The sequence below is a fragment of the Cetorhinus maximus genome, chromosome 30 (assembly GCF_964194155.1).
Source record: "Cetorhinus maximus chromosome 30, sCetMax3.hap1.1, whole genome shotgun sequence".
Taxonomy (NCBI): domain Eukaryota; kingdom Metazoa; phylum Chordata; class Chondrichthyes; order Lamniformes; family Cetorhinidae; genus Cetorhinus; species Cetorhinus maximus.
Window position 1 is genome coordinate 6,604,779 of NC_135908.1, and position 22,136 is coordinate 6,626,914.

Genomic DNA, 22,136 nt, shown 5'->3' on the forward strand with positions numbered 1-22,136 from the left:
CCCCCCCACACACACACTCACAACCCCCCCCCACACACTCACACTCACAACCCCCCCCCCCACACACTCACACTCACAACCCCCCCCACACACACTCACACTCAAACCCCCCCACACACACTCACAACACCCCCCACACACACTCACAACCCCCCCCCCCCACACACACACTCACAACCCCCCCCCCACACACAAACTCACAACCCCCCCCCACACACACACTCACAACCCCCCCCCACACACACACTCACAACACCCCCCCACACACACACTCACACTCACAACCCCCCCCCCACACACACACTCACAACCCCCCCCCACACACACACTCACAAACCCCCCCCACACACACACTCACAAACCCCCCCACACACACACACACTCACAACCCCCCCACACACACACACACTCACAACCCCCCCCACACACACACTCACAACCCCCCCCACACACACACTCACAACCCCCCCCCACACACACACTCACAACCCCCCCCCACACACACTCACACTCACACCCCCCCCACACACACACACTCACAACCCCCCCCACACACACACTCACAACCCCCCCCCCCACACACAAACTCACAACCCCCCCCCACACACACACTCACAACCCCCCCCACACACACACACTCACAACCCCCCCACACACACACACACTCACAACCCCCCACACACACACACACACTCACAACCCCCCCCACACACACACTCACAACCCCCCCCCACACACACTCACAACCCCCCTCCCCACACACACTCACAACCCCCCCCACACACACACTCACAACCCCCCCCACACACACACACTCACAAACCCCCCCACACACACACACACTCACAACCCCCCCACACACACACACACTCACAACCCCCCCCACACACACACTCACAACCCCCCCCCACACACACTCACAACCCCCCTCCCCACACACACTCACAACCCCCCCCACACACACACTCACAACCCCCCCCCCCCCCACACACACACTCACAACCCCCCCCCCGCCACACACACTCACAACCCCCCCCCACACACACACTCACAACCCCCCTCCAAAACACACACACACTCACAGACACCCGCTCAATGATGTCCAGATGAAGCCCTCTTGACCTCACTCGGTTTGCGTTGTGCTGCGGTATCGATAGCTTATCACTCGCGAGGCAGAGGTGTCAGTCTCAGGACACCGGGGCCGGGGCCGGTCTACCTGCTGCACGAAGGCTCCTGTCGCTTCCTGCTTTTGTACTTGACATTTAACAGTGACATTTCTGCACGATTTTGCACCTGCCTTTTGCAATAGGGAAACAAAGGGGAAGTCACTCTGCAGGGCTGCTCCAGAAACATCAATTCCAATCCGAGGATTCTTACAGAATGTGAGCGTGAGGCACCTAGAACAGAACTAGGGGTCAGCTGGGGTAACCAGTATCTCTGGGGAAAAAAATAACCAGAGTCAATGAATAACAATCCCTTTGCTGTGATTTGCTCCCCTCATCCCCTAATGGATGGAGTATAAAGGTCAGTTTCGATTGCTCCTACCTCATGTCAGACCTCCAAGTATTTTTTTTATTCTATCATGGGACGGGGCAATCGATGGCAAGGCCGGCATTTGCTGCTCATCCTGTGTCTTGCTCGGTCCTTTCTAGCCATTAAGATGGGTCTGGAGTCATGTATAGGCCAGGCGAGCTAAGGATGGCAGATTTCCTTCCCTAAAGGACCAGGTTTTTTTTTTAACAACAATCGATGATATTTCCGTGTTCGCCATTACTGAGAATAGCTTTCAACCCCAGGTCTTAGTCATTCGTTGAATTTATTAATTGTATTTAAATTCCCCCAGCTGCCAAGGTGGACCTGATGAACCTGCGTCCCCAGAGCATTACCCTGGATTACAAGCTCTCGTTACGCCACCCACTCCCTCCCTCCGAAGGGCCTGTTCAGTACAATTAATAAGAAGTGGAACAAAAGGCTAGTCTCAGTAGCGGTGACCATGACGACCATCAATTGTTGTAAAAACCCCATCTGGTTCACTAATGCCCCTTTAGCGGGGGGGGGAAATCTGCCGTCCTTACCCGGTCTGGCCTCCATGTGACTCCAGACCCACAGCAATGTGGTTGACTCTGAATTGGCTCAGCGAGTTACTCCGTTCAAGGGCAATTAGGGATGGGCAACAAATGCCGGCCTAGCCAGTGACACCCACATCCCGTGAAGCAATAAAAAAAGATTCAAAGGCCCATTCCAAGTCAAAAGGCTTAAGGCTGAGATGGATGGATATTTTTGGGTGAGGATATCAAGGGATGTGGAGAAACGGTGGGCAGATGGAGCCGAGCTGCAGATCAGCCATCACCTAACCGAATGTTGGGATAGGTTCAAGGGGCTGAATGGCTGTTCCTCCGATGGTGCAGCCTCTTTAATAAGTGCAGTTCTGCGCTGCCCTTCAAGAGCTCGCCAAAAGCCGGAGGGTTTGCAGGTCCACAACTGGGCTCGAATGTGATGCTCTCTGCGTTCAGACACCTCCACACATTACCCACAGCAATGACTCGGAGCAGGAACACTGCTTACTCTCCCTGGGGCAAAGGGGGTGGTGCCCCTTGAGCTGAGATCAGGATTGAACTTGGAAACTTCTGGTCTATAGTGAGCGATGCCTTTGCCCTCTGGGATATCCAAGGTGCGTGGGGTTGGGTGGTGGGGGCGAGAGAAGCGGCAAGGGGGTGGGGAGTTTGGTGGGGGGGAGGAGGGTGCGGGGAAGGGGAATGGGGATGGGGAGTTGAGGGGGAGGGGACAAGGGGATAGGGAGTTGTTGGGTGGGGGGGAAGGGGAGTTGTGGGGGTGGGGAAGGGGCATGGGGAGCTGGGGGAGGGGGCAAGGGGCATGGGGATGGGGAGTTGGGGAGTTGTGTGGGGGGGGGGAAGGGGCATGGGGAGCTGGGGGGGGTGGGGGGAGAGGCGGGTTTAGTTTATTCTTTACACAACTCAAAATGCTCCCTCTCCATTTCAACAACCGCAATCTCCAGTTGTGCTGCCGGCTGCTTTCCACAGTTCGAGTGGACATTGCAGGATAACTTCCTTTCTGGTTTAACGAGACCTTTGTGGGTAATTGTTCAGCGTCTCAGTTTACTGACAGCGGAGAACAGCTCAGCCAGACCTGGCTGAAAGGTCCCGGGTTTGACCCTTGCTCTGAAGGTAGCCGATCCGGGATGGGGGTGCTGCAACCAGCTCTTGGGATTGGGGAGCAGCTTACCCCAATCAGGGAGGGGATCCTGCTCCCGATCACTAGCCAGCAGCTCCCTAGGGAAACGGGACAAAACACTTGAGGGGAAAATTGGGCAGGGTTATGCGACTAGTTGGACAGCTCCTGCAAAGGGCCAGCCACAGGCATGAGGGGCTGAACTGCCTCCTCCTATAGCAAACTGTGAGTCCGTGCGTTGATGCATGCTGGGGGCAGGATCAGATTTGGGCTGCGATGCCCTACGCAGTCAAAGAGTCTGCCTCCTCTGACAGTCAAGGCTAGCGCATGAAGAATGCTCTCTGACTGGTGCCTTGTCCAGGTGCCAAATAGTCCACTATCACACTCGGTCAGGACTTGTGCATAATGGAAAAGAACTAGAGACAACTGGCGGCTGTGGAATCAACAAGTTCAGCAGAAAGGGCAGACAATTATTCCAAACTCAACTGGGCATTTGGTCCAAAGGTGAGGCGGGAACTCCATTAGCCTGCAGAGCCTTGTGTACTTAGTCAAATGAAGGTTGGTTCTCACTGCCATCAATTACAAAGCATTTGCTTACTCTAAGTAGCACAGTGTACCGTACACGTTGAATAACGCAGCAGATGATAGCAGACAAATAAATAACAAGGCCTGAATAATAATAAATTATCCTGTACAAAATGTTCCAAGTGTCATTAGTCAAGGTCCAGTACACTCCCCGCTCCAGAATACCAGGAGTCAGAAGGGCTCCGTTGTGATACGGCATGGGTGTAAGCAGCAGGGCCTTGAGTCCTTGAGGAGACCTTAGGAAGTCAGAGGACATCCTTGTTGTCTCATTGACACTCATTACCATTGACCAGAAACTGAACTGGACCAGCCATATAAATACTGTGGCTACAAGAGCAGGTCAGAGGCTAGGAATCCTGCGGTGAGTAACCCACCCCCTGACTCCCCAAAGCCTGTCCACCATCTACAAGGCACAAGTCAGGAGTGTAATGGAATACTCTCCACTTGCCTGGATGAGTGCAGCTCCCACAACACTCAAGAAGCTCGACACCATCCAGGGCAAAGCAGCCCACTTGATTGGCACCCCATCCACAAACATTCACTCCCTCTACCAATGACTCACAGTGTGTACCATCTACAAGATACACTGCAGGAATTCACCAAGACTCCTTAAACAAAACCTTCAAACCCACAACTGCTCCCATCCAGAAAGACAAGGGCAGCAGATAGATGGGAACACCACCACCTGGAAGTTCCCCTCCAAGTCACTCACCACCCTGACTTGGGAATATATCACCGTTCCTTCACTGTCGCTGGGTCAAAATCCTGGAGCTCCCTCCCTAATAGCACTGTAGGTGTACCTACACCACATGGACTGCAGTGGTTCAAGAAGGCAGCTCCACCATCTTCTCAAGGGTAATTAGGGCAATAAATGCTGGCCCAGCCAGCGAAGCCCACATCCCATAAATGAATCAAAAAAACTTCTGTTACGTGCACTAGCAAAAACATTTTCCTTTGGATAGCTGAAGCTGGCTTTTGCCTCAAGGTGCATCAACTTTGATAGCCCCACCCACTCACTGACCCCACTCACCCACTGACCCCACCCACCCGACCCCACCCACACCCACTGACCCCACCCACACCCCACTCACCCACTGACCTCACCCACCCGACCCCACCCCCACCCACCCACTAACCCCACCCACCCCGACCCCCACCCACCCCGACCCCACCCACCCCGACCCCCACCCACCCCGACCCCCACCCACCCACACAAATATTTGAAAACCATTCATGTTACAGGTACTTGTTTGAGACTGCTGGATAGCTGAGGGTGATTCATAACCAGTGAGATCCAAGTTACACCCACATCACTGTGTGGATTTGCATGCAGACATCCAGTGAGTAGGACCAGATAGGTCCACATCATGAACAAAACTCCTGCTGGGACTTGCCTTTGACATTGATGGAAACCTGGTCGCTGAGTGGGATACCAGAGGGAAACTGAGCCCTTGTTATTCATCAATTCCCTCCTGTAAAGAGGCAAGTCAGCGAACCCAAACGTTTCATAGTATCCTTTCCTCCAGCTACTCAAAAGGTTTTCAACTATAAACTACTCATCAAGGCAACACTTCAGATTAAGTTCAATCCAAAAAAGCATCTCCAATGAGAGATGTTCATTCAGCCCATTGAACCCAATCCCCGAGTGCCCTGATTCTCCTATCAGGACTTTTTATCTGCATTGCCTGATCCTTTCGCCTTTCCTGCTACACATGACCCAGACATTTCTGACTTGATTTGTCCCCAACATCAGTTCAAAATGCACCTTCCGCACATTTGAAGGCAAGGTGTGTTTCCTGGTCGTAATTTCCTAGCTCAATTTGAAAAGAAATATTTCAGCCTGGTCATATCCATTCCGCTTAAAGCCACAGGCCGCTCAGGGAGATTGCCTTATAGCTGCCTTGATACCAACACACCCACCCAATCCATCAACGACACTCTCGTGAACGTCTTGCATTTATATAGCACCTTCAACATGGTAAAACATCCCCCTTTCACATCACAGGAGCATAATCAGACTCGAATCAATACCAAGCTGGAATAGATATCAGGACGGATACACAAATCCTATACTTGCTTAACAGTCCTCTGCAAAGACCAGCCGTACTTCTATAAGTAAATATGGGACAGTGAACTAGGGCAGAAAAACAAAGATTCACTCCATTTTCAACACTCTTTTTCAAAAAGAAATCTACAAAGTAGCCTCCAGGTGACATTGACTCCAATTTGAGTTTAACAAGCTGCAAGTTTTAGGATGCTGTTGTATATTTTTCTAATCTCCTGTACCACGCAGGCCAAAAATCTGTCCTTGCCCTCCCCCCAGCCGCACCTCCCTCCTGCCCAATCTCCTGGTAAACAGGTTGGTATTTTCCAAAACACCAACACCAACGTGCAAACAAACCAGCCTCTGGCCCAGGGTGGATCACTCAGCCTGAGACAGAACACACTCTGTTGACTTTGAGACTGGCAGTCGAGTTCTTGCTCCACAGGGAGTTCTTAAAAATCACAGTATGTTCTGTTCCTGCTTACACAACAATATATACCTACGCAAGTCAAAGGAAATCCCATTTCCACAAACAGACTGTAACCTCTTCTGACTCCAAAGCACACCAGCAACCTTATTTAACTCCGTTTCGAGCTCAGTTCCACAGGTCTCGGAACAATCTACAAGAGCTTTCTTTTTTGTAAGGTTGACACTCATCCAGCTGAGGGAGGCAAATGCTGGGAAACAGATTTCCCCCCCAGACCAGGCACCCAGTGTCAACGTGGGTCAGGTAGAGCACAGAAACTCTCTCTCTCTGCTCCAAAGGTGAGTCTTAGAGCAGACTACCACTCCCATCTCCCTACACATAGGTGAAATTTACACCTACCATTCTGACAGCTTGCATTTCTATAGTGCCTTTAACGTTGTAAAACATCCCGAGGCGCCCCCCCCCCTACCCACAGGAATCAAACAAAACTGGCACTGGGCCAAAGGAGTAGACGTTGGAGCGAGCGGCCAAAAGCTTAGTCAAAGAGACACCTTACAAACGAAGGGAGACGTGCAGAAGATTAGGGGAGGGAATTCCAGGGTTTGAGCAGCTGAATCGTGGCGTGAAGGAAGTGATGGATGCACAAAAAGCCGGAAAGGGAGCAGGGCAGAGATCTCGGAGGATTGTCAGGCTGGAGGTGGTTAAAGATAGAGTGGGGTGAGACCGCCGAAGAGTTTGAAAGCAAGGATGAGAATTCCAAATTGGAGGCGTTGACGGACTGGGAGCCAATACCCATTCACCATTCCAGTGCCAGAGGTAGCAAATTAAGTTAATCTTAGAATCATAGAAAGTTTACGGCACTGAAAAAGTCGTTGAGTTCAACAACTTCAGACCATGAACTCTCTCCTCCGTCTTTATCTCATTTTTTAATCCAATTAATAAAATTTATTTTAAATTTTTTATTCCTTTTTCCCAACCCCCCCAGGGCCATCTGTCACTTGTTTCTATGTTGTGCGTTCACAGAGCACTGACCCTTGTTCTTCCATGAACACATTCTGCTCTCTTACCTTTATGCCACTATCAACACCTCCTTTAGTCTTTAACACTACCATTAACACTCCCTTTGTCCTGTGTCCATGACATCTTTGTTAATCTCTCCTGAGCTCCTACCTAGCCATGACCTTCTATTTTGCTCCACCCCCTCTTAAACAGTATAAAATCCATGACATTTCTACTTCTCGGTAGCTCTGAAGAAGTCACACTGACTCTAAAAGGTTAAGGTTTCTCTCTTCACAGATGCTGCCAGACCTGCTGAGTTTTTCCAAGCAGTTTCTGTTGCAGAAAAAGGCTACTTGGCCCGTCATGTCTGCGCCATCTTATTGTACAGGAAAATTCTCCTTGGGAAATAAGTCAAGGCTGCACAGGATCATTCCACGTAGAACCCTTAAAACCAATAATGGAAAAACTTGCAGCGTGGGCTGGAACTGAACCAGAGTGCTCAAGGTGAAAGGCCAATGACTCACCCACTGTCAGGCGTAACTCACTCAATCAGAATGACAAAAGAAATTTCACAAACACTTCCAAGGTCAGGCTCAACAAGTTCCCTGCACAATGCCCCAAACACTCCCAGGACCAGTAGAACACCCTTTCCTATTTTTACTTAGTTCTGTTGAAGGGTCAGGAGGACTCGAAACGTCAACTGTGCTCCTCTCCGCCGATGCTGCCAGACCTGCTGAGTTTTTCCAGGTATTTCTGTTTCTGTTGTGCCAATTGAACATGGGATTAGATTCAGAGTGAAGCTCCCCCTACACTGCCCGATCAACATATCTCTGCCCCAATCAAATAAGACTCATCTTCCCAACGACGCTGCGTAACAGCATGTAAGACTGATGGTGGACTGAAAAAGTTGTGCAATCTTATTGAGTTTAGCAACCAATCCCCAAGCAATACCCGGCAATTCACAACTACCCAGAATATACAGGGACAGCCGCAAGCTCCATCTGTGCAGAATGAGGTCAGTGAAGCAGAGGCTGTGAAGGGTTTCACTGATGTCAGCAGTCTCCAATGCCTCACCCATATGGCCTTGATCGCGACAGATCTTGAGGTGCATGCACAGTTAGCGCTTGCAGAATGTTCAGGCACCATCATGTGGAAGAAAATCAAGGTTAGTCCAGTTTACTCAGGAGTTTTATAGAACTTTTCTTGAAAAATAATTAAACTACACATACACATGTCTACAGAAATCCCAGCAATGTGTCCTTGAGGGTGGGGGGGTGGTATCTGTATGTTGTTGCTTGCATTTAGACTAAACTAGCCAGAAACAGTGCGCCTGTGCTGTTTTTACATCTAGTTTAGTTTGCTTGTGTATCTTTACAAACATGTTTGTCTAGTACAGGGATAGAGCTTTCTTGGCCAACACCAGCTCTAGAAATATCCATCCCACTTCCCTGTCTGAATTGCCGGTTTCTTTTCGCTTCTGCCCTGTTTTCTGATGGAAAATCTTGAAAGCAAAAAAAAATTATACTTTTACAAACCATCCCAGCGACTGAATCCATCTGCAGCAGCCCGGAATCAAGGCAATTTCAGTTTGAGGGGAAAATGTAGCCTGGGTGACTGGCACTGATCGGCCCCACTGGTAACAGTGACAAGCGCCGATAACCTACAAGCGGCACGGGTGGGAGTGGGAGCCTGCGCAAGTGAAAGAACGGTTCTTCATGCTTATTGCTGCTGTCACTCAATTGATTGAATTGCAAGGAACCTACAGGCAATTCTACTCCAGCCACCTCCACATGGAACCAAGAGCTAAAAAGTGGGATTAGGTTAAATCATTCTTTCTATTCATTCTAAATCATTCTTTGCTCAACTGCACAGGTACGATGGACCAAATGGTCTCTTTCTGTGACATAAATTTTGCTACGTCTCTGTACCTAACCCCGTGCTGTACCTGTCCTGGGAGTATTTGATGGGGACAGTGTAGAGGGAGCTTTACTCTGTATCTAACCCCGTGCTGTACCTGTCCTGGGAGTGTTTGATGGGGACAGTGTAGAGGGAGCTTTACTCTGTATCTAACCCTGTGCTGTACCTGTTCTGGGAGTGTTTGATGGGGACAGTGTAGAGGGAGCTTTACTCTGTATCTAACCCCGTGCTGTACCTGCCCTGGGAGTGTTTGATGGGGACAGTGTAGAGGGAGCTTTACTCTGTATCTAACCCCGTGCTGTACCTGCCCTGGGAGTGTTTGATGGGGACAGTGTAGAGTGAGCTTTACTCTGTATCTAACCCCGTGCTGTACCTGTCCTGGGAGTGTTTGATGGGGACAGTGTAGAGGGAGCTTTACTCTGTATCTAACCCTGTGCTGTACCTGCCCTGGGAGTGTTTGGTGGGACAGTGTATAGTGAGCTTTACTCTGTATCTAACCCCGTGCTGTACCTGTCCTGGGAGTGTTTCATGGGGACAGTGTAGAGGGAGCTTTACTCTGTATCTAACCCCGTGCTGTACCTGTCCTGGGAGTGTTTGATGGGGACAGTGTAGAGGGAGCTTTACTCTGTATCTAACCCCGTCCTGTACCTGTCCTGGGAGTGTTTGATGGGGACAGTGTAGAGGGAGCTTCACTCTGTATCTAGCATCATTCCCCAGCACTAACATCCTCCTCCTGTGATGAGCACAGAATTCGCAAGCAAAAAAAAAAACGAACTGCAACCAGCTCATTTAGTAAAGGTTGTTGATCAAATGAAAAATCGCCATGGAAACAGATTAATGCAATTGAGTGCATATTTATTTTTATAGCCCTGGTTTTGGTCAAAAGGTTACGGTTCCAGCAGGAGATGCCTGTCCTTCAACAAACAGAACAGACTCAAGGATACAGAATCAAGCATCTACGTCACCCATGCAGTTGAATGCATCTTACACCAGGTCCCACAACGCAAATGAAGTGTGAATGGAACCTTAGACAAAACAAGGGTCAGCCAGCATTCAATCTTCCCACTGAGAGATGCTCGGATTTACAGTTTAAATGGCTCTTGATGTTAAATATTTGATACTAGGTGTTATCTATTGCTTTCTAGATAATTAGGCCTGGGCTGGTGGAAACTCCAACTACCCGAATGAGGAAGGTGAATCCAGTTTTCCATTCATGGGCACTTTGGATACTGTTACCTCACACACAGTAAAAAGCAAAGCACGTACTTCAGCTTCATTCTTATAACCCTTCCACAAGATCCCTGTGTGTGTGTGTGTGTGTGTGTGTGTGTGTGTGTGTCCCGCCCCCCTCTACCCCACTTCTACTCAAGGTACTGAGGTATAGTTCCACATGCACTGGTCCCACTTTGCTTCATGAGCGCAAGTCGCTATTCTTTATGTGAGCCCAATGAGCTTAGTCGGCTACTCGACTGTATAGCGCCTCACAGATGGGAAGACTTTATACCCAGAGTATAATTAAGTTTAAAACTTGACTATTGCTGAAAAGAGACAGAATCAGGACTCTTTTCTCTCCTGGAGTATAAATTGTTGTGATTGTTTGAAATTTGACATTCTTGCATTTGTCCTGATGAGTGGAAGACAAAAAGCTTTGGCCACACGTGTCTCTTCTCAACAACAGAATTCAGTATATTATTCAAGGCTAGAAAGTTTGTCCCTAACAGCATAAGGAGGAGGAAGGTTTCTGTCTGTTACTCTCTGATCTTTCCTTTTTCACCCCCCACCCCCCTGAGTATTTCACTGGTTCAATTGTTCCCCTCCTGCACTTTGGAACTCTGTCCAGTCCCCTTGTATTGCTGTCTCCCTCATCCAGAGTCCTTCTCTCCATCCATGCTGCTGGTGTAACAATCAGGAGTGGGAGGCCATCCTGGCTCTTCCTGTTTGAGTAGGTGTGTTTTTTTCAATGCTTATTCTTCCACGGGATGTGGGTGTCACTGGCAAGGCCGGCATTTGTTGCCCATCCCTAATTGCCCTTGAACTGAGTGGCTTGCTAGGCCATTTCACAGGGCAGTTAAGAGTCAACCACATTGCTGTGGGTGTTATGGCAGGCAGATGGTAAATGCCAAGCTGCCCAAATCCCAGAGGGGACTTGAAGTAGCTGTCACAACTATTTTTGCAATTTGTACTTATTTCAAGATGCGGGCTTTGAATTCAGTAAAAGAAGTCTTATAGATTTCTTACAAAACTAAATTAAACCTTTATTAATAGAATAAATGATTTTAAGCACATACATAGATCTACAAATCACTACTGTGATAATTTCTAAATCCCCTAATTAATATAAACCCCAGTTACACTTCCGTTAAGGCAACTGAGACATATAGGTTTTAAAAGGCCCAGGCAAAGTAACACCCAATACCCGGAACAGTCAAACTCAAAGCGAGTTTCCTTACTTCAGTTCTTTGCAGACAGCAGCTTGAGGCTCAGATGTTGGAGACTTTTCACACTTGTCAGATCTTAGAATACCTTCCCTTACACACAGCCTTCTCTCCTTTATACATATTTTCCCCTTTGAATGCAAATTCTCATCGTTTCACTGTGTCTTTGGACTTTTACTTCTCTAATAATAAAATCGATCATAGTACCAATTTTACCAGTAATCTTTGGGCAAAATAAACACACTATTTCTTAACTTCTCCTGGCTAGGTGAAACATTTCACCCCCTCTTTGGAATTCAAAGCTACTCTGGTTTAATTTAAAAATACAAATGCTCCCTTTACACCTACTTAACATTTCAAACCTAACTTATCTTCTGTTACATCAAAGCCTTCAGACCAGCTGCCTTTAATTCAATTAAGACACACACACACCACTATTACTCTGCAATAAATTCCAATAACATTATAAAAATTATTATATCTTCCTGACAGTGGGTCTGGAGTCATATGTAGGCCAGACCAGGTGAGGATGGCAGATTTCCCTCCCTAAAGGACATTAGTGAATCAGATGGATTTTTGCAACAATCGATTATAGTTTCATTGATTATAGTTTCATGGTCACCTTTGCTGAGGCTAGCTTTCAATTCCAGATTTATTAACTGAATTTTAAAGTCCACCAGCTTCCGTGGTAGGATTTTAACTGCAGAGCATTGGCCTGAGCCTCTGGATTACTAATCCAATGACATTACTGCCAAGCCACCGTCTCCCCATAAACCAAGTTGAATGGTGTATGTTGCGCTAGCCTAATCGTAGCCAAGATAGCAGCACGGCCGCTACACCTGACAGGGAGCAACAAGGAGACAACCAAGGATCCAGCTGATTACTACCCAGTGATTGGTCAGAAGTGTCCTTCTGATTTCGTCAGGAGCTAGCAATGGCAGTGTGGCTCTGCACTGGAGGACAGCCTGTGAAATGCAAACGATGGGCTCAGAGATGAAGAATAACCACTGAGGTAAGGGACCAAGAGGGACAACAGTGGCCACGGTACCTCAGCAAGAGTCTGCCTTCACAAGGGAGAGACAATAAAGACGTCTCTCATGTGTGGAAGAGAAAACTGTGGATGGGGTAGATAAAATTCACCATTTTATAAAATAGGAGGTCAGCATGATCTCACGACCATGGTCACCTTCCTCCTAAGCGCTCCTGGAACGCAAAGAGGGATACAGGGGAAGATCCTCAAGTTACAAAAAGTCGGGGGAACACTCCATCCCCCTAACATCAAAACGAGCACCGAGGCAGTGAAAATCTCAGCACCATGAAATTTTAAATGGCCCTTCTCGGAATACACCCATTCTTCAGTTTGTTAATCATTAATCTTTGACACAACCTTTCTTCCACACGGGAGAGAAACAGGAAGCACGGGACTGGGTTCCCAGCGACCGAGAGAATGAATTCCTGCCATTTTCCTCAACCCGCTCCCTGACCAATTCTTTCCTTCCTTTCGTGCTCCCTTCCTGGTCACTGTCACGGTGCTCGGACACATAGAAAGGCTTCCCCAAGCTGTTAACACTCAAAAGGACAAAATTCAATGAACAAAATGGGAAAAAAATATACCAGTGGTATGGGTGGAGAGAAGGTTGGATGGGGAGACAGCAATACAAGGGGACTGGACAGTGGGTTCCAAAGGCAGGAGGAAAACCACTGAAGCAGTGACCACCTCTGGAGCAGTGGAGAGTACCTGAGGGTAACAAAGACAGATCTTCTTCCTCCTCATGCTACTAGGGACAAACCTTCTTGCATTGAGCTATATATTGAATTCAATTGCTGAAAAGAGAGAGACTTGTTGCTGAAGCTTTTCGCCTTGCACTCATCAGGGCAAACACAAGAATACCAAACTTCAAACAACCATGACAATTTATACTACAGGAGAAAAGAGTGCCACTGTCTCGCTTTTCAGCAAGAGTCAAGTTCTACACTGAATTACACTCAGTCATCACATTTCCCAACTTGGGAGCGGTAAATCAGTTGGCATCTTGATTTTCTTTCTCCTTCAGATGAAAGGCATTATTTCTAAAAGCCACTCAGACGTGGCAGTCAACCCACCCAACCAAGTCCTGAACTCAGAATTATGGTTCAGGTCAAATGGAGGGCAGGGGTGAAGAGAGAAACACAAAGAATGGGAGGCTTGCTTCCTCACCCTCTGTATTCCCACCAGCCCCCCCCAACCCTTCCCATTGCAGTGTAGTCAACCAGGCTGGCATGTTCCACTGAGTGCACTCTGGACTGACCCCTGCTGCACTGTTGCAAGTATTTCTCTCTCTGTCGGATACAAGCGCCCTTCATGAAGCTAGAGAGTCTAACTGCAGTCCCCAGCAGGTATGGACCACAGTATAAAACTGCCCCTCATTTAACACCAGTTGGGAAAGCCACTTGGCCAGGGTCATCGAAAAGCTGTGCGGGTCTAAAGAGTTGTCCCCCTACAGAAGCCAGCTTCTTCAGGTTAGGAGGGTTGAAGAATTGTGTGGGGGTGGTTAAGAGTAACTATAAAATAACTTACGTTTATGTAGCACCTTTAACATAATGAAACGTTCCAAGATGCTTCATAGGAGCATTATAAAACAGGTATGACACTGAGACATGTAAAGAGATAGGAGGTCAGATGACCAAAAGCTTGGTCAAAAATGTAGGTTTTAAGGAGTGTCTTAAAGGAGGAAAGCTAGATAGGGAGGTGAAGAGGTGTAGGGATGAAATTCCAGAGCTTGGAGCCTAGGAGGCTGAAGGTGCAGTCACCTATGGTGGAAGAGTTATGATTGAGACAACCCAAATGAGAGAGTTGAAGCCTACAATTTCATCTTTGAGTTCAAGTGATGTTCAGAAGCCATCATGATTTCTGACATCATCTGAACCACTTGATTAGATTTCAGTTTTATAGCCCAATCTCGAGTATCCATTATTGTGTTAACTAATCGCTTATGGCAGCCTCCTCTGGGGTCCGTTTTTGTGCCTCACAAAGCAACCCTCGATAAAAATCAATGCCACTTTGTCAAAGAGGAGAAAAGATCAGTATTTGATATTATCTACAAATGCTACTGAAGGGATTGTTCCATTGTGCTGTTCGCAAGTGCGCTCAAGTTTGCCCACGACCATTCTTAGCATATTCACTAAAGTAGAACAAATCGTTTCAGATTACAAGTCAAACGTGATAAGATCCAAACTGCACTGACACATTGTTTAAAAAAAAAGCTACAGAGAACGATCCCATGGTCCAACTGGAATAGAGTGCTGATCAACAATCCTTCTCAAATGACCACAATCAAAAGACTTAACGCATCAGATATCTTATTGCTGGTTGTAGGATGATACACAGTGCGGAACCACTGTAATGTTTGCTTACATTATAGACATTGCACTTCAAAATAATCAACCGTACATACACCAGTGAGGTGTTTCTCGAGACGTGATGAGGGCTGAAGTTTTAGTCTTTCCTCTTATTTTTTTTAAACTTTCTCATCTACTTTGTCAGCTGAAAATACACTAAAACATCTTAGTCACTGTGAGTTGTTGAAACCACCACTTCTCCACACCTTCCACCCCCACACCAATCCCAGGTCATAATATCCACCTCAAAGGGAACCTGCACAAGGCAGAACTCAAAAACTCACTAATCTTCCTACTGGTCCACAGGCAGCTCCATTATCCAGGTGCTTTGTGCAATGGTTGTAAAAAGCTTTGACTATCCTCGTAACCTATTCTGATAGCATCACCGACAGTCATTCTGTACACTTACTGTATCTGGCCAGCCCAAAATTCATGTTACAAAAAATGCTGGGCAGGTTTACCATGTAGTACAAAATGCTTACAACTAGAAATGGTTAGTTTCCATTTACAATGAAAGTGTTTCATAAATTAGTTTTTATTGAAAGAATACTGTGAACAGTTTTGGTTCCCTTATCTAAGGAAAGATATATTGGCATTGGTGCCAGTCCAGAGAAGGTTCACTAGGTTGATCCCAGGTATGGAGGGGTTTTCTTATAGGTTGAGTAGGTTGGGCCTGTACTCAATTGAGTTTAGAAGAATGACAGGCGACCTTATTGAAACATATAAGATTCTTAGGGGGCTTGACAGGGTAGATGCTGAGAGGTTGTTTCCCCTTGTGGGAGAGTCTAGAGGGCATAATCTCAGAGTAAGGGGTCACTCATTTAAAACAGAGATGAGGAGGGATTTCTTCTCTCAGAGGGTAGTGAATCTGTGGAATTCTTTACCGCAGAGGGCCGCAGAGGCTGGGACGTTAAGTATATTCAAGACTGAGATAGACAGATTTTTAATCAGTAAGGGAATCAAGGGTTATGGGGAAAAGGCAGGAAAGTGGAGTTGAGGGATATCAGATCAGCCATGATCTCAGTGAATGGCAGAGCAGACCCGACGGGCTGAATGGTCTACTTCTGCTCCTATGTCTAATGGTCTTAAAAATACAGTGGTAGATTCGAACAATTAATTTGTCAGCACTAAAATTAGATAGCCATGGACTGGGAGGGGATTAGGAGGGGCACAGAAGGGGTAATGGACCTGCTAAACAAGAACCAGACACATCAAATGCTCACCAACTCCCAGACCTAAATACTGAAACTAGTCTCTCCCGAAACAGCTGAACAACATCCTGATTAAACAAAGGCTACTGCACAAAATGCATTCGAAAGCTGGCACCTGAGCTAGAGATTTCATCGGCAATCCGAGATAAAGAAACATTTCAAGGGCTGCAGTGGTCAAAGGGGCCCTTGGATTTGAGGGGTAAATTCACCAGTGACCTGGAACTTGCCCAACTTTGATCCCAGGTCTATGTCGAGTTACCTAATCTCCAATCCGGATGGTAATGGGGCATGCACACACAGCTGATCTGGTCTAGGCAATGGAGGTGGGGAGGGGGTGAGTGAGTCATGGACCCTGCTCCCACCTCTGAGAAGTGCCCACTGTTAGAGAGTTCCTGGGTGGATATTGAGTGGGGAGGGGCTCCAGCTTGGCTACAAGTCCCACAGTCCGACTCACTCAGGAAGATCAACCACTTGGTTAAGAGGCCAGAATATGCCAGGTGAACAAGGAGTCAGAGAGAAAACTGAAGAGTGCAATACAATAATAGGGAAGGTTATCACATGTCTTAAGAGTGATGTTAATGGTCACAAATGCTTAGGATGTATAAAATCTCTCTCCTGCATGGGGGTGGGGCATTTGACTCAACAGTTCCCTTCAAGACATCAGACAGCCAGAACTCTACAGCATCGAAAGGAGACCACTTAAAAAAAAACCTGCACATCACACACTGATCCAAAAGAAACAGAACTTCCTGGGATAATTGTACAACATATAGTCTCCCAACAAAACACAGGTGGATAATTCAAAAAGCGACTAGTAACGTAACGTAATGAAGCAAAAGCTTCAAAGCACTACAGCACGGCTTGGGGTAGAAACAACACACCAGAATTTGGCCAGGACCACTGACTCATACACACACTTGGAAGACTGCGTGAAGTCTGTGCTGCTTGAGTTCAAACCATTCATTAGTTCACACGAGGTGAAAATATCAGCCCAGAGGTCAACCTACCTTTCTGGCAGTGGTTCGCATTCCAGCAGCGGTAGTTGTACTGGTTGTTCACGCTGGTCTTGATGCAAAGTGGCTGATCCTCCATGGTTCCTGGGCAGACATCTCCGCACTCGCTCTGCTGCTTATTCCGATCAATATAGTTATTTTCCACAGGATCCAGGATAAAGGACCAGTCAATGGTGGCTAAGTAACAGAGGTCATGGTTCTTCTCAATGCGGACGGCGCCCCTCGTAATATTCTGGAGGCTGTACAGCCCGATCTCTTTCAAGTGAATCATTTCGAAGATGACCAGGGCGTAGTTAAAGAAAAGGTTTATCCCGCGGATGACAGCGAGGTTTGGGAAGAGGTCCCTCAGTGTCTCCAGCCCGTAGACGCGGTATAGCAGCAGATAATCAGTGATAACCGTCAGCTTTGGGAATCGGAGGACGCGAAAGTCTTCCGCTTTGCCGTTGAAGATGAGGAGGATCTGCAGGTAGCCTTCTATTATGGTGCAGTTCTCCAGCTGCCGAAGATCGCCCACATGGTTTCTGATATCCATACCACTGCATACTGAAAGAGAAATGGGAGTTCACTGTTATATTACCATTATAGATACAAGCTATGTCAATCCTTTCACATCCTGCTATTAATCATAAAAAATGAAGAATTAAGATTCTGTACTGCTGAAAGAAAAGAAACATGTTGTTAAAGCTGCACTATCAGGACTGACACAAGAATGCCAAATTTCAAAGGGAACAATCATTTAAACTGCATGAGAAAAGGGTGCTGATTGGTTGGCAAGTAGACTCTTGACTGGTCGAGGCGTTGCCATGGAGAATGCACCAGGGAACTACTGACCCCCCCCACACTTTTGTTTAATTCAAAAAAAAAGGGGCAATGCCTGGACATGTTCCTTTCACCTGCAAAGGACAGGTCCATGTATGAATACATGCAGCTTCTAGCAGGCATAAATGAGCCACACTGCAAGCTCAGCTGCTAATCTTGTATTGGTCAGTAGTGTCATTCTTAGCACACTCAAGATTGCTTAGCAAGTGCTGTCCAATCACGCGATTAAGATTCCTTCGTCGATCAACAGGGTTAAAGACAGAAGCCCGTGTGCTACTGAGCCCTAGAGACCTGCCTACGCTGAGCAGACTGACATCGGCGGGAGGGGGAACCAGACAGATCATCGCAATGTGGGGAGAGAAAGCGAAGAGAACATTCGGTCAAATTGACTAGGCAATCAAAATATAAAAATCCAAGTAACACCCACTTTCCACGTTAAACATTCTTCTTGAAGCCCTGATCAACTCGGTGACCTTGACTGGCAAGAACAAATGAGAAAATCAGACTATCCTGAGCCAGACTTGGATTAACCTGGGACCTGAAGAGATTCACTTCGGATTCTAGGCTTGCAAAGGCTCATTTTTTTTTTAAAAAAAGGATAGATTCAGCAATTTCAGTGCCTAAAACGTCACTCTAAAGCAAGGACCTCTGTGAAAAATACGAGACTGTCATTCATTTAACAAAATATCTAGGAGACATCGTGGCACAGGAGGCCAGCATTGCGCCCATCAAGTTCATGCTATCTCGCTATAGGCAATCCAGTCACTCTCAATCCCCCTACTCTATCCCCGTAACCCTCCAAGTATCATTTCCCTCAAGTGCCCATCCAATTTCCTTTTGAAACCTCAATCATCTCCGCTACCACCACTCTCGTGGGCAGCGAGTTCCAGGTCATCACCACTCGCTGTGTGAAGAAGTTCTTCCTCACATTCCCCCTGCACCTCTTGCCCAAAACTTTAAATCTGTGTCCCCCTAGTCCTTGTACTATCAGCTAAAGGGAACACATTTCTTTGTCTAACTTAACTAAACCTGTCAGAGTCTTATACACCTCCTTCAAATCGCCCCCTCACTCTTCTTTGTTCCAAGGCACTACATAAATGCAAGTTGTTATTGTTCTACTGAGAAATCTAGGCAAAGGCCAAGCCTCTCAATGCAGGCCACCGAGGTTAAGAGGAGGGGAGAGAGAAGTAGCAATAGTCAGGCAAAGACAGAGCTAGTAAAATAAGGAACACTGTGCTGGTTTCACTTACAGTGCATTTCATTCTAGGAGAACAGAAGTGATGTGAACCCCTTTTAATTGAAGTTACTGTACAGCAAACGTTCACAAACAGATCAATTTTATCACTTCAAATACCAGCATTCACTAGTGTTTACACAACACAAGGCGCTTGGAAGAGCAGATCTTTATCACGTATAAACCGTTGTCTTTCGCATGATGCATCATATGCAGTAGGCACCACCTCCTACTGCGATGGGAAGAGAATAACTGCAAGCCTCGACATCGGGGAGCACTGGGAGAAGACGGCACCCCCACCACGAATGGAACCCAAGTCCTGCAAGCTTGGCTTAAAGCTAAATTAATAAGTACTGGCTTAGCTTGCTTTCCCTCCCTCCAAAGCGTCCCATCACATTGCGGCACTTGATTTACAGGTAGGTTATCCAAAATCTGATTGTCTGAAAACCTTCCATTTCTCTCTGGGTGCTGCTCCCAGAACAGTGATTCAACCCCTTAACTATTCATTCATTCCCACCACTCAGACATTTCTATGCATAGCCCTCCGTAAAAAGGATGGGTTTCAGTGGACTGCCACGGCCATTATAACTTTGTATAATTGGAATGAAAATACAGGATTCACGAGAATGATCCCAGGAATGAAAGGCTTAACATATGAGGAACGTTTGAGGACTCTGGGTCTATACTCGATGGAGCTTAGAAGCATATGGGGGGATCTGATTGAAACTTACAGAATATTGAAAGGCCTGGATAGAGTGGACGTGGGGAAGATGTTTCCATTAGTAAGAGAGACTAGGACCCGAGGGCACAGCCTCAGAGTAAAGGGAAGACCTTTTAGAACAGAGATGAGGAGAAACTTCTTTAGCCAGAGAGTGGTGAATCTATGGAATTCACTGCCACAGAAGGCTGTGGAGGCCAGGTCATTGAGTGTATTTAAGACCGAGATAGATAGGTTCTTGATTGGTAAGGGGATCAAAGGTTACGGGGAGAAGGCGGAAGAATGGGGTTGAGAAACTTATCAGCCATGATTGAATGGTGGAGCAGATTCGATGGGCCGAATGGCCTAATTTCTGCTCCTCTGTCTTATGGTCTTATGACACATGAGCCCTAAAACTTTATAACATTTATATAATCAGTTCAGGTACGTAATTCTTTATCACACACACAGAGTTCCAGTATCCCTTCTTCTGTCAGCCTGCACGGCGTTCTAGTTCACAAGCTCAGGCCCGATTTCATTGCACCACTTTTAAGTTCTGCCCTCCCTTCTCTCCAGACACAAATCTGCCTGTTCCACCTGGAGGCAATCCAAAATCCAGGTGTATCTGAAATCTGGCACGGACTCTACCTGACGCTGCCAGATTTTGGACAACCAGATTCATATTTACTACATGGAGACCCATTACATCGTTCCCGTGCAGTACCACACTGCAATCCCCAACATCCAGTGCCTACTGGGAGTGAGAATTTCAGATTTCTGTTCCTCTTCATGTGGAAAAAGTACTTTTTGATTCCACTGTTACGTGTAACTGAGATTTTGCCCACTCGCTCTTAATTTCCCCACCATCTCTGCATCTACCCGGCTGAAATTCCATTAACATTTTAAACATCTCGATCGGATCATCCCTCAATCTCCTGTACGCAAGGAAGTCGAGCCAAGTTTATCCAGCCTGTCCTTGCTACTTAGCCCTTCAATTTGCCGAGAGGCGGCGTGGATGGAATTGCCAGGGGAAAAAAAAAACTTCAGTAACAACCATTTGATTCCATCCCTGATGCAAATAAACAGCAGCATCAGGATTCATGTTGCAAGTCTACTGTGAGTCAATCCAGTTGGAGTTTGTCTACACAGAGAAATTAGCGACACAATAATGAATCACAGGCTATGCAAATATAGGTCAGGGGCAGCATGTGACGCTGTGGCCTTCCCTCCTCTCCCCTGCCCACACGCAGGCACTGGATGCATATACAGTCCTCAGAATTAACATTCTGCACTGTGAACTGATCAGCACCTCACTTGCTGTGTCTAAGCAGGCTTTAATCTACAACAGCAGGATTCAATTTACATCAGTGAATAAAAATTGAATCTAAGCCAGCCGTGTAAACAGGTTATTTTGTTAAATCGGTCGCACGATTTGATTAATTCTCGGTCAAGCGTTCCCCGACGAAAATAAAAAATAGAAAATCAATTACAAAATGGAGTGGGGGAGAATACAAGCTTTTACTTTCCAATTTTCTCCACTTGCGAGGGTTCCGGAGGCATCTCCTGTACCTGTCACCTTTCACGGTGGATATTCAACTATGGAAAGCATCACACAGTTGAGCTTAATCTACACATATTGACAGCCACACAATGAGTTCAGCAGGTTCAGACACCTAGAGAGCGTCTTCCCTCATTGGGGAAATCTAGAAATAGGGGCCAGAGTTTCAAAATAGGGAGTCTCCCATTTAAGACAGAGATCAGGAGGAATTTCTTCTCTCGGAGGGTCGTTAATCTCTGAAATTCTTTTCCCCCAGAGAGCAGTGAGGCTGAGCCGTTGAACATACTCAAGGCTGAGTTAGACACACATTGCCCATTTGGACAACGAGCGAAGATAAGATCAGTGTAAGAAAATAGAGGCCTCGTAGGTGTTAAGACGCTTAGTAAAACTTCCATATACAGACCATAAAACAAATGAAGAGGTGCTTCAGACTACAAGATCAAAAAGAGCTCCAGAAGTAACATCCAGAAAAGGAAATGTCAGTGTTTCAGCCATTTGATCAGAGCTGAAAGCCTACAGAGATCTCTTCCAGAAGGCAAAGTGGAGGGCAGCAGAGAGAGGTGTCGACCTCGATGGAGTGGAATGACGGATGTCACACAGCGGATGTGCGAGGAGGGTGCAAGACAGACG

General features: G+C 47.0%; 1 protein-coding gene across 1 annotated transcript in view; it reads right to left on the minus strand.

Moving 5' to 3' along the window:
- igf1ra (insulin-like growth factor 1a receptor) overlaps positions 1-22,136 on the minus strand; it is a 228,607-nt gene that overhangs the window by 174,500 nt on the left and 31,971 nt on the right. The window contains exon 2 of the mRNA XM_078532356.1: positions 17,193-17,741. Within this exon, the coding sequence (XP_078388482.1) occupies positions 17,193-17,741 (549 nt within the window). The remainder of the gene's footprint in view (positions 1-17,192; positions 17,742-22,136) is intronic.